This window comes from Lipotes vexillifer, unplaced genomic scaffold (assembly GCF_000442215.2).
Source record: "Lipotes vexillifer unplaced genomic scaffold, Lipotes_vexillifer_v1.1 scaffold36, whole genome shotgun sequence".
Classification (NCBI taxonomy): Eukaryota; Metazoa; Chordata; class Mammalia; order Artiodactyla; family Lipotidae; genus Lipotes; species Lipotes vexillifer.
Window position 1 is genome coordinate 4,385,597 of NW_006792448.1, and position 15,622 is coordinate 4,401,218.

The window sequence follows — 15,622 nt, forward strand, 5'->3', positions numbered from 1 at the left end:
TATAGTGGGTATTCAGATATTTGAAAGGACTGTTACAGGACATTAAAAATGATATTTAAAGTATTTGGTTTGGCAACTATTAAAAGTATTTTGTTTATTGTAGAATTGATTGAATGAATGAATGTAGTGAAATGGTAAAGTAGGTTTTTAGCATTTAGGTAAAATTGTATATCATCTCTTCATAGCTTTATAAATAGCTAATGTAAGTTCCTTTGTGCCAGATCTAAGAGAGTATGGGATTGGATGCTATTATTTTCTAGCCTTGTCTTTTTGATTTTTTACAGTTTCTTCATGTGTCTTATATACTGTAGTAGCTTCCCCTTCCCTAGTAAAATGCCCGTTTGGGAACAGGAATTAATTGTCAAATTTTTTCTCAAAAGAAAGCTGATTTTGGGTTTCATATGAGTGATTTGCTTAAGGCCATGTAGCAAGTGTCTGCCAGAATTAGAACTGTGGAACTCTGGATGTGAAGTGTTAATTTAGACCACAGGTGTTTGAACTTTGTTTCTGCAGTGGAACTCATTTTTCAATGAATATATTATGAGAGCCCGATTACATAAAAACAGAAAATTCTAGTTAGAAGTGGGCATGGGAGAGTGCATTCTCATTTATACCATGGTGGCCCCTAAAGCACCAGTTTTGCTAAGTTAGAAACACAGTTTGAAAACCACTGATCTGAGCCATTTTATCTTTCACATAGATGTTTTAAAGTTATATAAGTGATTGAGAAATATCTCAATCACTGAGATGATGAAGCGTTCGTCTTCCCTAAAGTAGCTGAGTTGATTTTGTTCCCTTCCCAGTCATTGACTGTCCTGTGGAAGTTATTTTGAATGTTATTTTTAGAAACCAGAGCTTCTTAGACAAGTGTTTTATGTAAATAGACTATTATCTCTCATCTTTAATACAGATTATCTTTCTTTGTAGAATTACTCCATGTCTGTATATCTTGTACGACAGCTCACATCAGCCATGTTATTACAGAGATTAAAAATGAAAGGTATTAGAAACCCTGATCATTCCAGAGCACTAAGTAAGTAATGTTTGTAAGACTGAGCATATGAGATGCTTTAAATGAAAATTTAAAAAGCTTCACATATACCTCCATACAGGAACAATTTGGGAACAATTATTAGAAACCTAAAATGAATTATGAATTAAAAATACTCTAAGAATGGAGCCCTAGGAATTGAAAAGCCCTTCTCTTAGAAACCACTCCCAAGAGGATTAATTTTAAATCTCAGCTAATCTGATTTTTCCCCTTTTCATAAGAAGTTATTTAGGTAAATGTCAGGTTGATGGCAGTTTTGATGCCTACGTTGACTTGGGAATAGGAATGCAAGTCTTCAAAACCTGCAGTGTGTAGTGTGATCCACATTTAAAAACTTCTAACTAAAAAACGTCTTTTTGCAAAAGAAATGTTGATATCCATCAACGATAATATTTGCCTTCTGAGATGTTTTATTTTGTACTTTGCTTTCATACTGTATAATAATAGGTAGAGAAAAAAAAGTCTTAACCCAAACTGTAAATAATTCAGTTCAGTAATTGAAGTTAATTGAACAGGACTTTTTTTTTTTGGGAAAGAGAATATTTTTCTCCCAGTTACCTCCCATATCACTGAATGAACCAGAAAGGAGAAGAGGATCTATAGGTTGGAAAGGGAACCAAGTAGGGCTGTTGAAATGGTATTTTGTTTCTTATACTCAAGCCATTTCTCATTTCAAACAATACAGTATTGATCTTCCTGCCTAGAGCTGAAAGCCATGGAAGCTCTTCCATAGTTTTTTTTTTACCCCACTCAGGTTCCACTGTCTCTACTTACAGTCCTGTTCTCCCTATCGTGGTGTTGAGAATTAGGCATCTGAAGGTGGTGTATGTCTTCATTAGCTTGTATAGATAGACAATAACTTGTATACATTACGTGATGATTAAGATCACAGACGTTCCCACATCCATAGTAGTTTTCAATAGTTAAAGGAAGTATAAGAATATTTTACCTTTTCTGTTTACAAATTTAACAATTGTTGGAAATTACCAGTACTCCCAAATTAAAACAGTCATGAATGTGTTTTAGAAAAGCACTGAAGCTCAGGATAGCTGCCTTCCAAGTTCCTTTCCTAATTGTTATATTGTTCTTAAGTCTTAAACAGCTTTCTGCTTTGAAACTCTTCCTCACCTGCAATTTTACTTTTAAAAAGAAATTTTAAAAATTCAATTAAACATGTCATCTAGAGTTTGTAAGTTTGTAATTCTTTAACCTAATACTGGAAGTATGGTTGTGTTTTCAGTACATTAATACTTAACATTTTGTTTTGTTTTGTTTTCTTTTTGTAGTTTCTTGATCTATTTGAAGTGTTTGGGAAACTTTATATAAGATGATATATATATTTCTATAATTCTGTTCATATGTCACAATTAATTTTTTAAACTGTGTTTTTATTATTGATTTTCCCTCCTAAAGTTAAAGAAAAACTTACTGCGGATCCTGATAGTGAAATTGCTACCACTAGCCTTCGGGTGTCCTTGATGTGCCCTGTAAGTAAAGCAACAAAACATTCTGGGGCATCTTACTTTTTATAAATTACTAATTTTCCTATAAAAGTAAGTATGTGAATGAATGGTATATTATAGAATTTTGAACTTTTTTCATTTTCCCATTCAGGGATCTTCATGGTTAAGCATTATAATTCCAAAGAATGCAAACATTCTTCAGGCAATGACTAAGCAAGAAGAGATGTAAAGGGATATTGCATCAAAGAGGAAAGAGAGTTTTAGGTTCAGAATAATCTGTCACTGTTAATTATCGATAATCCACCGCTAATACTGAACATATCTAGAGAGTTGGCTCCTTTTATCAATATAAACGGTATTGAAAAATAGCAGTAAGGTTATTAGGACCTAATAAATGCTAATTGATAGGCGAGGTCAGGAATAGTGGATGAAGGCTTCTTTAAAATCACTACTCTTGGAGGGGACCCTTTCCAGATGAGAGGAACTTTATGAGAAAAGTATGGAATTAGGAATTTATAATATAGTTGCTGGGGGGAGGCATTTGGTGACCAGCTCCCATTGTGAGAAGCATACAGTTTTTTAAATGGAAAGAGAATTGTGTCAGAGAAGGGAATAATTTGTTGAGTTCCTATTATGTGCTCCTTATATTGTCTTATTAGCAAGCCTGAATGGAATTGTTCTCATTTTCAGATGAGGAACCTGAGACTGAAAGGGGTTGGCTAACCCAGATCACACAGTTAGTTTGTAGTAGAACAAGGTTTTAAATTTTGGTCTTCTGACATTATTCCAATTCTCTTATAAGACAGTGTACCATATTGCCACATGGGGCCAAAAATATAAATATCCTGATTATAAGTCTACTTCTCTATTTGGGAAAGCAGATATCTTTCTTTCTAAAGCTTTATTATCTATTATCATTAACTTTAACTTACCTTTATTGGAAAGGGATAGACTTAACATGAAATTGGGATTGCTTCGAAATCGGAAACGTGTGTTTTATGAAGCACAGAGAAGGTCTGCAGGAGGCCATTAATGCCCTGAGGTGGTGGCAGGGGCCCTAGAGGGGCTTGGGACCTCCTCTACTCACAAGCTGGGCATGAGCTCATTTCTTCACAGTACCGTTTCCTCCTTCTCATGTTAAGATTGATATTAAATTGGAACACATGAAATTGCCATTTTGTTCGTCAAAAACAGTTTGGATATTGGAAGTTTCTTATGGTTTAACTCTAGTATATTCAGCAAATGTTCATTGCTGGCTATATTCTAAGCAGAACCACTATTTGGGAAGGGAACTCACATCACCTTTTTGTTTTAGTATGTCAAACTATTCTATCAGGAAGAAAGCGCTTCTACACAATTTATCAAAGGAGTTGTACAGTTTGCACAGTTCCATTTTTTGTAAGTCTTACTGTCTTGGAACTGGTTTTTAAATTTTTTTCCCATTTTTTCCTTCAAACACTGTGCTGTTCTACATGACAACAGCCAAAACAAAACAATAACCAAACTATTGGATTCTTGGACATTCAAAATAGTGAAAGTGGTATATTGGCATGGTTAGGATTTCTTCTATATAAGAATGGGAGGAGGGCTTCCCTGGTGGCGCAATGGTTGAGAGTCCGCCTGCCGATGCAGGGGACACGGTTCGTGCCCCAGTCCGGGAAGATCCCACATGCCGCGGAGCGGCTGGGCCCGTGAGCCATGGCCGCTGAGCCTGTGCGTCCGGAGCCTGTGCTCCGCAATGGGAGGGGCCATAGCAGTGAGGGGCCCGCATAACTCAAAAAAAAAAAAAAAAGAATAGGGAATAGTTCCTTTCACATGTGTCAATTTTAATAAAACTGACAGTTTTACGAAAATGAACATTTCAATGATTTGAAGTAACAAGATTCTGTTTTAAGTTCATTAAATGTTTTCTTTCTCTGCTTACAAGTGAAAACAGATCTGTTTCTGAGACTATCTTTTGAGCTTTCCTCAGTATTCATCCTACCTGATTTTTTCGGAGCACTTGCTAAGAAAAGAGTGAATGGTACTCTTCAGACTATACTAGTGTTAACCTAACGTTGGGTTGCTAACTATAGGATGTGATCTATGTTATCAGAAAACCAAACAGGTGTTCTGATCAAATTTAACAGATAGATGACAGAAGTTAGATGGTGAAAGTAGTTTTAGAGGCAGAGATAATACTAGTATCAGTTGAAGATAGCAGAATGGAGGGAGTATAGCCAGCTGACTGTGGAAATAACACAGGATCTGGGGTGGTGATGGGAAGCGGTGAAGAAAAAAAGGATCATAGGCATTTGGAAGGATAAGTGGTGAACCATGGGTTAATTAGGCAAAAATGAGAGAAAATGATAGCTTAAGGTTGTGGGAGAAATATTCTATTTCACAATATGGTTTGTAAAGTGATTTGAAGTAGACATGAATCTGGATAGTGAGAGCACAGTTCAAAACCTCTGTCCTTAGGACCTAAGGAAGATAATTTTACAACAGCTGTTAAAGAGGGATCTGATTGAGTGTGTATAATTAAATTCTTAAACAGAGTATCTGAATTTTACATAGGGGTTCCATCTTAGTGATATTAGCTAGTGATTTTTGGACTGTCCTGCAGAGGTAGGCTAGATGGGTGCCCCAGGATAGAAAAGAAAAATAGGTTCGATTTTATGTCTTACTTGATTCTGACTCAAGTTTTTTTTAAAAAAGGTACCGCTTCTACAAATAGTTTGGAACCAATGATTTGAGGCATTTTTGCTTATACCTGCTCTTTCTTTAGACAGGTACTAATTAGTCTATAATGAAGTAAAAATCAATTTAGAAACTACCTGCTTAATATTTGATTAATAAAAAAGCTGCATTACAGTGTTAGATACCATTTTATTCATAAAATCAATACATTTCAAAACAGTGCCATCATCTGACTAAATAGAATTCAGCACATTCAAATCTTTTTTTATTAACATTCCATAATCAGTATTAGGAAATGGGTCAGATTTTGCCAGTTAGTAATAAATGCTTTTTTAACTTGGGAAATGTTCATTAGCTCTTGTAAGACACTAGAGTAGCATTAAATTTAGGATCAGCAACTTTTGTAGTCCTGAATGTTTTTGTTTCTTTATGCTATGGAAATTCTAAAGCAGTTACAGGAGAGATGAGAATGGCGTAGAAGAGGAAGAAAAAGAAAAAAGCAGCAGATTGCAGATTGTGGCCCAAGGGTACCTGGGGATCCCTGAGACTCTTTGACGAGGTCCAGAAACTCAAAACTATTTTTATAATAATACTAGGACACAGTTTGTCCCTTTCTTGCTCTCATTCTCTCATGAGTAGACAGTGATATTTGATAGGGGTTACCTGACAGGGGCTGATGTCATTGCTCTGATGGCTGATGGAATGTATACTTGAGTATTCTTCTGTTTTAAAAATGTCTCTTAATTTCTAATACAATAAATATTGGTAAATACAACTTACATACATATAAGCTCTTGGAGGTTCTCAATTTTGAAGAGTGTAAAGGGATTCTGAAGCCAAAAGTTTGAGAACTGGTTGCCTAAAAAAACCATAGTAGGTTGAGTTAGAGCATTATTTTAAAGAAACAAATCCAAAAAATTGACAAATAATACCTACTTTATTATACAGTTTTTTCAATAAACAAAAGAGAAAATTTTAAATTACTAAAACCTATTCAGAAGTAACATTTTAAATAATATGATATCTTACTAGATTTAACTCTTTATAATCATGTGTATGTTTATTGGAAAAAACTGTATTGTGCTATATATACTGTTCAGTGGTTTACTGTTTTTAAATTAATGGTATATCTTAAATATATTAATATGTCTAGATCTAATTTTAACCACTCTAGGTATTTTGTTGAATTGGTATGGTACAGCTTATTTTTTTTCAACCGTTTTAGTGATTATTTGGGTTGTTTCCAAACATGGATTATGTAAAAAAACAATGATGGAAAATTCCTAAATAAAATACTAGCCAGTCGAATCCAGTACTCTTTTTTCAACGATAATATGTGATAACAAAGGGATGCCTCTTAGGAATGCAAGTATAGTTTCATATTAGAAAATCTGTTGAAATTATCTATAATAATAATTGAAAAAGAAAAAAAAAATCCTCATAATCTCATTAGGTGCTAAATAGATATTTAGTCAACATCCATTCCTATAGAACAAAAACTCTTAGCAAAGTAGGAAAAGGTAGATAAGTAAAACCAAAAACTACCACCATGTATAATGTAAAACTAGGAATGTCTTTATGAAAGTGAAAAACATTTGGATTTGTGTTATAGCTCTAGCAACTGCATCTTAGTGATTGTATTGTTTTTAGCCTCTTGTAGCCTCAGCATCTTCATTTCAGAAGTAGAAGTATAGATACTAGTCCTTTTGGAGTCATGGGGTTATTATGAAATTTACATAAAAGTCTTTAGCATGCTGTAAGGTTCTATATTACTTAAGGGATAATTCGTTATTAAAGGAAGGGAAAATATAGAGGCAAATATCATAGAAGAGAAATTGCCTCACATTCTTTTCTCACTTTTTTTCCATCTTAAATAGTTAAATTGTGCTACATACTTGCATGAATCACTGTAACTTCCAAAATCTCTTTTAGAATCCTAGACACTTAGAGGTAGTATGGACTCTGGAGTTAGAGCATCTGTGTTCAAATATTGACTCTGCCACTTTCTAACTTTGTAATGTTAGTCAATTTAGTTAGCTTCTTTTTGTCTATTTCCTCATTATAAAATGGGGATGATAATATATATCAACTGTATAGTGTAGTTGTTAGGTTAAAATGTAAAATGTCATGAAGATTAATGTAAAGTATTCAACGTGATACCTTACATGTAGGTACAACTATATAAGCATTAGTTACTGCTATAATGATGAGTTGGATAATTATTTTCTTTTTAAATTATAAAACAACCAAATGTTCATTTTAGCAGAAAGAAATTACAGATAAACCAAAAGAAAAAAAAAAAGGAACATTCTAAAAATCCTACCCCTCAGGCAGAGCTAACAGTGTTATAGTTTAGCTGTGACTTCTTCTAGACTTTATAGTGCAAATAAAGAATTCTTTTTCCTTCTTCCTTTTCTTTCTCTTTGCCCCTTACCCACTTTCTCCATTCTACCATCTGGCTGACAAATACTGGGCATAGGCTGCGTGCTTGGTACTGTGTTGTGACACTTGGATTACAGTGGTGAACAGTGACATAGACCTTGTGGGGCTTAGAGTGTAGTGGGAGAAACAGATTTTCTATCAGAATAAGAGAGCTGGTTATAAACAGATCTTTTCTATAAAGGGAGTATACAGGGAGATTCAAAAGGCTCTACAGAAAAACTTGATCTGATCTAATCTGGATGCTATATATGTCTTGATGTTGGTATTCCTCTGCCAATTGGAATAAGAATTGAACAGAGAACTAGGTTATATGAGTATATTGAAACATCAACATATGCGCTTATAGAAAAGTGAAAAAAAGTATATAAAAATATATTTGCAATTCATATCACATACATGAGTCTGATTAATATAGGTAACCAAAGATAAATAACCAAGTGGAAAATGAGAAAAGGTTATGAATAGACAGTTCTTGGAAACACAAATGACCCTTAGAAGTAAAAAAAAAAAAAAAAAGAAAGAAGAAAAAAAAGCAGCAGCAGTTCAACTTCACTTATTATAAGAGAAGTGTATTCCAAAACTACAATGGGGTACTTTTCACCTATCAGATTGGCAGAGGTCAAAGGATTCAATAGCGCTATATTGACAAGGTCGAGGGGAACCAAGCACATTAATACATGTATATGCGTAAATCAGTAGGTAACCACTGTGGAAGATAGTTTGTCATTGTGACAAAAATCACACATACACTTTTTCTTTGACTCAAAAAGTTTACTTTTAGGAATTTATCCCATAGCTATTTATTGCAGCATTATTTGTAGTGATGAGATTGGAGGCAGTTTAAATGTAAGTACGGAATTGTGTGAATTGCACGCCACCATATCTGGGAAAATGTTTTTTAAAATACACATTTGATTATGCATAGAACATCTGTGAAAGGACATGCAAGAGATGGATAACAGTGGTTCTCTCTAAATAGGGGAAGAGATGAGAAAGAGACATGTTTTCATTGTATATATATCTTTTCCTACCTGTGAATTTACAAGTTTTACCTACTTTCAAAAAGTGAGATGGTCTTTTAAAAATTATAGGTCCTTCAGTGAATACAAATAAAATATATAGCAATCTTGATGGAAATAAATTCTGGTTTTAGTTTCTTTTTCATTTTGTTAGTCTCATATGACTTCTTCACATTTTTATGACTTTTGAGGCTTTGTTCTCTTTTCTGAAATGATTTCCCATGTTGTCTTCCCTGTCCTATAGTTAGGAAAAATGAGGCTGACAATCCCATGCCGTGCAGTGACTTGTACACATCTACAGTGCTTTGATGCTGCCCTTTATCTGCAAATGAATGAGAAGAAGCCCACCTGGATTTGTCCTGTGTGTGACAAAAAAGCTGCCTATGAAAGTCTAATTTTAGACGGGTAAGTATATCCCAACATAATACTTAATTATACTTAATCTTATTTCTAAACTGTAGTTAATGGCCCTTTTATCTTTATAATATTATTTGTGCTGGGGACAAGAGGGTGAGTAGTTTCCTTTTCTTTTTGCTTTTCATGATCATATTTCATTGTCCATAGGAAAGGGTAAAAATCCACTTAGTGATGTCATTTTGCTTACCTAGAACTTCTTGAAGAGCAACCAGGTCTGTGTAAAACCGCAGAGCAAGTGGTATGGTAGATAGAGTTGTGTTATGCAGCTGTTAAGTTTAAAACTAGAATTCACTTCCAGGTTTTTCTGACTCTGGAGCCCAAACTCTTAAGTATTATCTCTCATGTCATATTGCATATGTCAGAATTAAGGAAAATGATATAAACTAATTATTAGTAAATGAGGTACGCTTTTTTTCCTGTAACACTGTTTAAAAAAATCGCATATATCATCCATGCACCTCTATTAACATTTAGGAAATACAGTTATGAAAAGGTTAAAATAAAATCATCAACATCCCACCCTATGGTGATAATTTTGTTATTGATGTATTAAAAAGATTGAAATCACTCTTTGCATAATGATGTGTATATACATCATGATTTTCACTCTATAGAGTGAAAAATATCCTAGATCTTTAAAGATACTTCAACATTTTTTTCAGTTTGAAAAGAGTATTACTGTAGAGAGGAATGAGACAATGAAGAGTGATGGGACTTTTTTCTCTGCAAACTTTTACTTTTTAACTTACTTTGAAATAATTTCAAACTTAGCAAGAAGTTGCACAGTAGCACAATGTGTTAGTTGTTAACATTCTGCCATATTTGTTTTGTCACATTCCCTCTTAATGTGTAGGTATTTTTGGTGTATGCATGTGTGTGTATAGAGAGAAAGAGATTACTATTTTCAGAAACCTTTTGAACCATTTGAGAATTAAGTTGCATATGTCATGTCCCTTTGCCCATTAATATTTTAGGGTGTGTTTCCTAGATACTTGATGTTCCATTGTGGGTACACTACTAATCATTTAAGCATTTTTTTTTTGTTTGTTTGCTTGTTTGTTTTCTTTCCTATTGGGTTGGCCGAAAAGTTCCATAAGATCTTACAGAAAAACCCAAACGAACTTTTTGGCCAACCCAATATTATAGCCTTCATGGTTGCCACTCTTTCTGTTTTACCTTGTGATATGAACATTTTTGAAGCTTTCGTTTGCTCGTTTATGTCTATGGGTTTTTCCTTAAGCTCTTAGAAATTGAAATGCTGAATAAAAGAGAATATATAATTTTAAGACTTTTACTATTTATTACCAAGATGCTTCCCAGGAGGGGTAAACGATTTTACTCTCGTAGTTGTCATTTCACTCTCCTGCCAGTAGTGTATTGGAAGCCCACTTCTCAGTCTTCTTACCAAGCTTATCATATTAAATCTTATTTTTAAAATGCCTTTACTAGTTTTCTAGTTGAAAAGATATCTTATTGTTTTGATTTTTATTTATTGTAAGAATTATCAGTTATCAATAATTATCAATTATTATCTTCATCCTTATATTGGTTGTTATAATACTTTTTATGAATTGCCTCAATGTTTTTTTTCCTGTGTGGTTCATCTTTTTCTTACTGACTTATAAATGCACATTATATACTGAGGATATTAATTTCTCTCTTTACATGTGCTAAATATATTTTCCCAGTTTGCCTTCTAATTGTATTGTGACATTTTTCTCATTCAGAAACTTTAAATTTTTATTCCATCAAGTCTGTCTCTTCATTTTGGTTTTCTGTCTTTAATGTGTTTTAGAAAGTCCCAGAGATTTTATATGAGTATTCACCTGTTTTTTTGTCAGGTACTTTTAAGATTTCATTTTTTCCCCCCTTCCATTCATGCAGTTCTTTATTCCATCATGCATTCCTTCATGAATTCATTCAATATAATACTTATTAAATACTGGCTGTGTGTCAGATACTAGATCTAAAATGGTAAACAGAGCACTTACAGAGTGGGAGACAGTAAAGAACTGCATATTGTGTAAAGCACTATGAAGGTAAAGAATGGAACTATGTGAAAAAATTGGGGATAGGGGAGAAATTTGACGGTAGCAAATAGGTGATCCCATTACTCCACCCTTCCACCTGAAGGTTGGTCAGTAATCTCACCAACACTTAATGAGTAATCTCTCCCATGCGCTTAAGACACTGCCTCCATCATTTAAAACATTTTTTGTACTCAAGTGTCATTTCTGAACTGGTATTTGTGCCATTGATCAAAGTATTGGCCAGTACAAAACTATTTTAGTTATTGGATTTCTGTTATTCATTAATATCTCTTAGGCCATATGTTTCAGAATTTTCTTGACTTATTACAGTTTGCCATATTCACTTGAATAAAAGCATCCTTAAATTACACAAAGAAATCCTGTTTGGATTTTGATTGGAATTATGTTTTTCATATAATTAGGGAAAATACATATTTAAAGTATTACATATTCTAATGAAGGTAGCATTTTTCCTTATTTGTTTTTATCAGTTTTTTTTTTTTTAATATTTATTTATTTATTTGGTTGCGCTGGGTCTTAGTTGCGGCTCCAGGGCTCCTCAGTTGTGGCATGTGAACTCTTAGTTGCGGCAAGCATGTGGGATCTAGTTCCCTGACCAGGGATTGAACCCGGGCCCCCTGCATTGGGAGCATGGAGTCTTATCCACTGTGCCCCCAGGGAAGTCCCTGTTTTTATCAGTTTTATCGAGATATAAGAACTGCCCATATTTAAAGTGTACAGTTTGGTACATTTTGACCCAGTATACACCTGTAATATCATTACAATAAGATAATGAATATATCTGTCCTACCTAGAGTTTTCTCATGTATCTTTCTAATCTCTTTCTTTCACTATCCTCAGTCAAGCACTGATATGCTTTCTGTTTCTACAGATTGTTTTGGATTTTCTAGAATTTTGTATGAATAGAATCATAAAGTATCTGCTTCCTTTGCGTAGCTTATTTTTATTCAGTATGCTTGCTTTGAGATTTGTCCACATTGCTGCATGTACCAATAGTTTGTTCATTTTTATTCCTGAATAGCATTCCATTGTACAGATATCCCACAGTTTATCAATTCACTTGTTTATGCATTCCTTCTGGTTTGGGGTTCTTGCAAATAAAGCTGCTAAGAACATTCATGTCCAGGTCTTTGTGTGGACTGATGTTTTAATTTATCTGGGGTAAGTACTTATGAGTGGACTCCCTGGTCACATACTAGGTGTATGCTTAATTTTTTAATAAATTACCAAACTGTTTTCCAAAGTGGTTGTACTCTTTTATATTCCCACTAGCAGTATATGAGAGTTCCAGTTGCTCCACATTCTCATCAACATTTGGTATGGTTAGTTTTTTTAATTTTAGACATTCTAGTGGTATATGGTGGTACCCCATTGTGGATTTAATTTGCATTTCCCTTATGACTGTATTGACCATCTTCTTGTGTGTTTATTTGCCATCTGTGTGTCATCTTTGGTGAAGTGACTGCTTAAACTTTTGCCCATTTTTCAGTTGGGTTGTTTGTTTTTCATATTACTGAGTTTTGATAGTTCTTTATATATTATGGATGTAAGTCCGTTATCAGATCTGTAGTTTGCTAATGTTTTCTGCCATTTCCTCTTTTCAGTCTCTTAATAGTGTCTTTCAAAGAGAAAAAGTTCTTGGATTAAGGCCAGTTTATCAAGGCTTTCTTTTATGTACTGTGCTTTTGATATCATTAAGACATTTTTTCCTAACTTAAGGTCAGAAAAATTTCCTCCTTGCTTGCTTTGGAAGTTCTATAGTTTAATTTTATACTTAGATTCTGTTGTGTACTTCTAGTTAATTTTCGTATATGGTGTGAGACAAGAAGCAGGGTTTTAGCTTCATTTTTGTTTTTGGCATACGGTCATGGAGTTGTTCTGCCACATTGGTGAAAAGATTGTATTTTCCTCATTGAATTGCCTTTGCACCTTTTCAAAAATCAGTCGGCCATATATATGTGGATTTATCTCTGAACTTTATTTTGTTCCATTGATTTGTCTCTATTTATGTCAGTACTGCACTGTCTGGAAATCAGGGTAACGTGGGACTTCTAACATCATTCTTTTTCAAAATTATTTTGACAGTTATACATATTTTGCATTTCATTGCATATTTTAGAATCAGCTTATCAATTAGAAAACAAATCTGGGTTTTTGATTTGTATAATGTTGACTCTGTAGATAAGTTAAGGGTGAGTTCACAATATTTAGTCTTCTGATCCATGAACATGATATATATCTATTTAGTTAATTAGGTCTCAGTATGTTTGGTAGTTTTCAGTATGTAGGTCTTGTATGCTTTATGTCAGATTTATCCCATTGTTTCATATTTCTCATGTGGTATTGTTTATTATATTTTTAGTTGTATTATATAGAAATATAGTTGATTTTTGTATGTTCTATCTTGAAACCTTACTAAATGCATTTTGTAGTTCGAATAGCATTATTATAGAACATAGGATATTCTGTATAGGCAGTAATATTTTAGGAATAAAGACAGTCTTTCCTCGTCCTTTTTAATCTGGATGCCTTTTATATCTTTGTCCTGCTGTCTTGAACTGCCTAGTCTGTTGACATGATGATTTGCATTGATTGACTTTCAAATATTAAACAACCTTTCATTCTGGAGATAAACCCCACTTGGTCATGATTTGTTATCTTTTATATTTATTGTTGGGTTTGTTTTGCTAAAGTTCATGAGAGATAGTGGTCTGTTGTTTTCTTGTTCTGTCTTTGTCTGTTTTTAGTATCAGAGTAATGCTGGCCTTATATAGGGAGCAGGAAGTGGTGGTATCATGAATCCTCAAAATTTGGTAGCATTTCCTAGTGAAGACATTTGGGCCTAGAATTTTCTTTGTGGTAAAGTTTTTACAAATGTCTCTCCCCCCCAAATTTATTTATTTATTTATATTTATTTTTGGCTGTGTTGGGTCTTTGTTTCTGTGCGAGGGCTCTCTCTAGTTGTGGCAAGCGGGGGACATTCTTCATTGCGGTGTGCAGGCCTCTCACTATCGCGGCCTCTCTTGTTGTGGAACATAGGCTCAGATGCGCAGGCTCAGTAGTTGTGGCTCACAGGCCTAGCTGCTCCATGGCATGTAGGATCTTCCCAGACCAGGGCTCGAACCCGTGTCCCCTGCATTGGCAGGCAGATTCTCAACTACTGCGACACCGGGGAAGCCCTACAAATGTCTTTAATAGACACAGCGCTCTTTGGGTTATCTGTTTCTTTCTGAATGAGCCTGAGTCTGACTAGAATTTTGTCAATTTTATTGATCTTAAAGTACCTGCTTTTGGTTTCATTGATTTTTCTCTATTTTATTTTTTCCTATTTCATTTCTTTCTGTTATTTGTTATTTTCCTTTTATGGTTACTTTCACTTTAATTTTCTCTTTTTCTAGTTTCATTTAGGTAGAAGCTGAGGTTATTGATTTACGTCCTTTTGTAATATAGGAAGATTGTACTGCTTTAACTACCTTCCACAGATTGCATTATATTTTCATTTCCATTCAGTTCAAAATAATTTCTGATTATTTTAGTGTTGTTGTTTAGTGTCTCACGGGTTGTTTTGTTTAGTTTCCAGGTATTTTTCTGAAGACATTTCAAATTTAATTTCATTTTGATCATAGAACATAATTTGTATGCTGACTTATTATTTTTTTTTTTGTGTGGTACGTGGGCCTCTCACTGCTGTGGCCTCTCCCGTTACGGAGCACAGGCTCTGGACGCGCAGGCTCAGTGGCCATGGCTCACGGGCCCAGCCGCTCCGCGGCATGTGGGATCTTCCCAGACCAGGGCACGAACCCGCATCCCCTGCATCGGCAGGCGGACTCTCAACCACTGCGCCACCAGGGAAGCCCAATGCTGAGTCATTTTAAATTTATTGTGTCCCTATTTCTACTTCCTTTCCCCACCCCTATAATCCTTTTTTCTTGATAGTAAGCATATAAATGATTTTTCGTACAAGAATTTTTTTGTTTTTTATTTTTTATAATTGCTTTACAATAGTGTGTTAGTTTCTGCTTTACAACAAAATGAATCAGTTATATATATACATATATATATAAAATTCTTCACATATCTCTTCCCTCTTGCATCTCCCTCCCTCCCACCCTCCCTATCCCACCCCTCCAGACGGTCACAAAGCACCGAGCTGATCTCCCTGTGCTATGCGGCTGCTTCCCACTAGCTATCTACCTTACGTTTGGTAGTGTATATATGTCCATGCCTCTCTCTCGCTTTGTCACAGCTTACCCTTCCCCCTCCCCATATCCTCAAGCCCATTCTCTAGTAGGTCTGTGTCTTTATTCCCGTCTTACCCCTAGGTTCTTCAGAACCTTTTTTTTTTCTTAAATTCCATATATATATGTTAGCATACGGTATTTGTCTCTCTCTTTCTGACTTACTTCACTCTGTATGACAGACTCTAGGTCTATCCACCTCATTACAAATAGCTCAATTTCGTTTCTTTTTATGGCTGAGTAATATTCCATTGTATATATG

The 15,622-nt window shown here is 34.5% G+C and overlaps 1 protein-coding gene across 3 annotated transcripts in view; it reads left to right on the forward strand.

The window, feature by feature from the left end:
• The window catches only part of PIAS2 (protein inhibitor of activated STAT 2), a 102,718-nt gene that overhangs the window by 60,204 nt on the left and 26,892 nt on the right, over positions 1 to 15,622 (forward strand). For all 3 annotated transcript variants that reach the window (XM_007465613.1, XM_007465611.1, XM_007465612.1), the window contains 3 exons: positions 928 to 1,033; positions 2,465 to 2,538; positions 8,899 to 9,059. In XM_007465613.1, the coding sequence (XP_007465675.1) occupies positions 928 to 1,033; positions 2,465 to 2,538; positions 8,899 to 9,059 (341 nt within the window). The remainder of the gene's footprint in view (positions 1 to 927; positions 1,034 to 2,464; positions 2,539 to 8,898; positions 9,060 to 15,622) is intronic.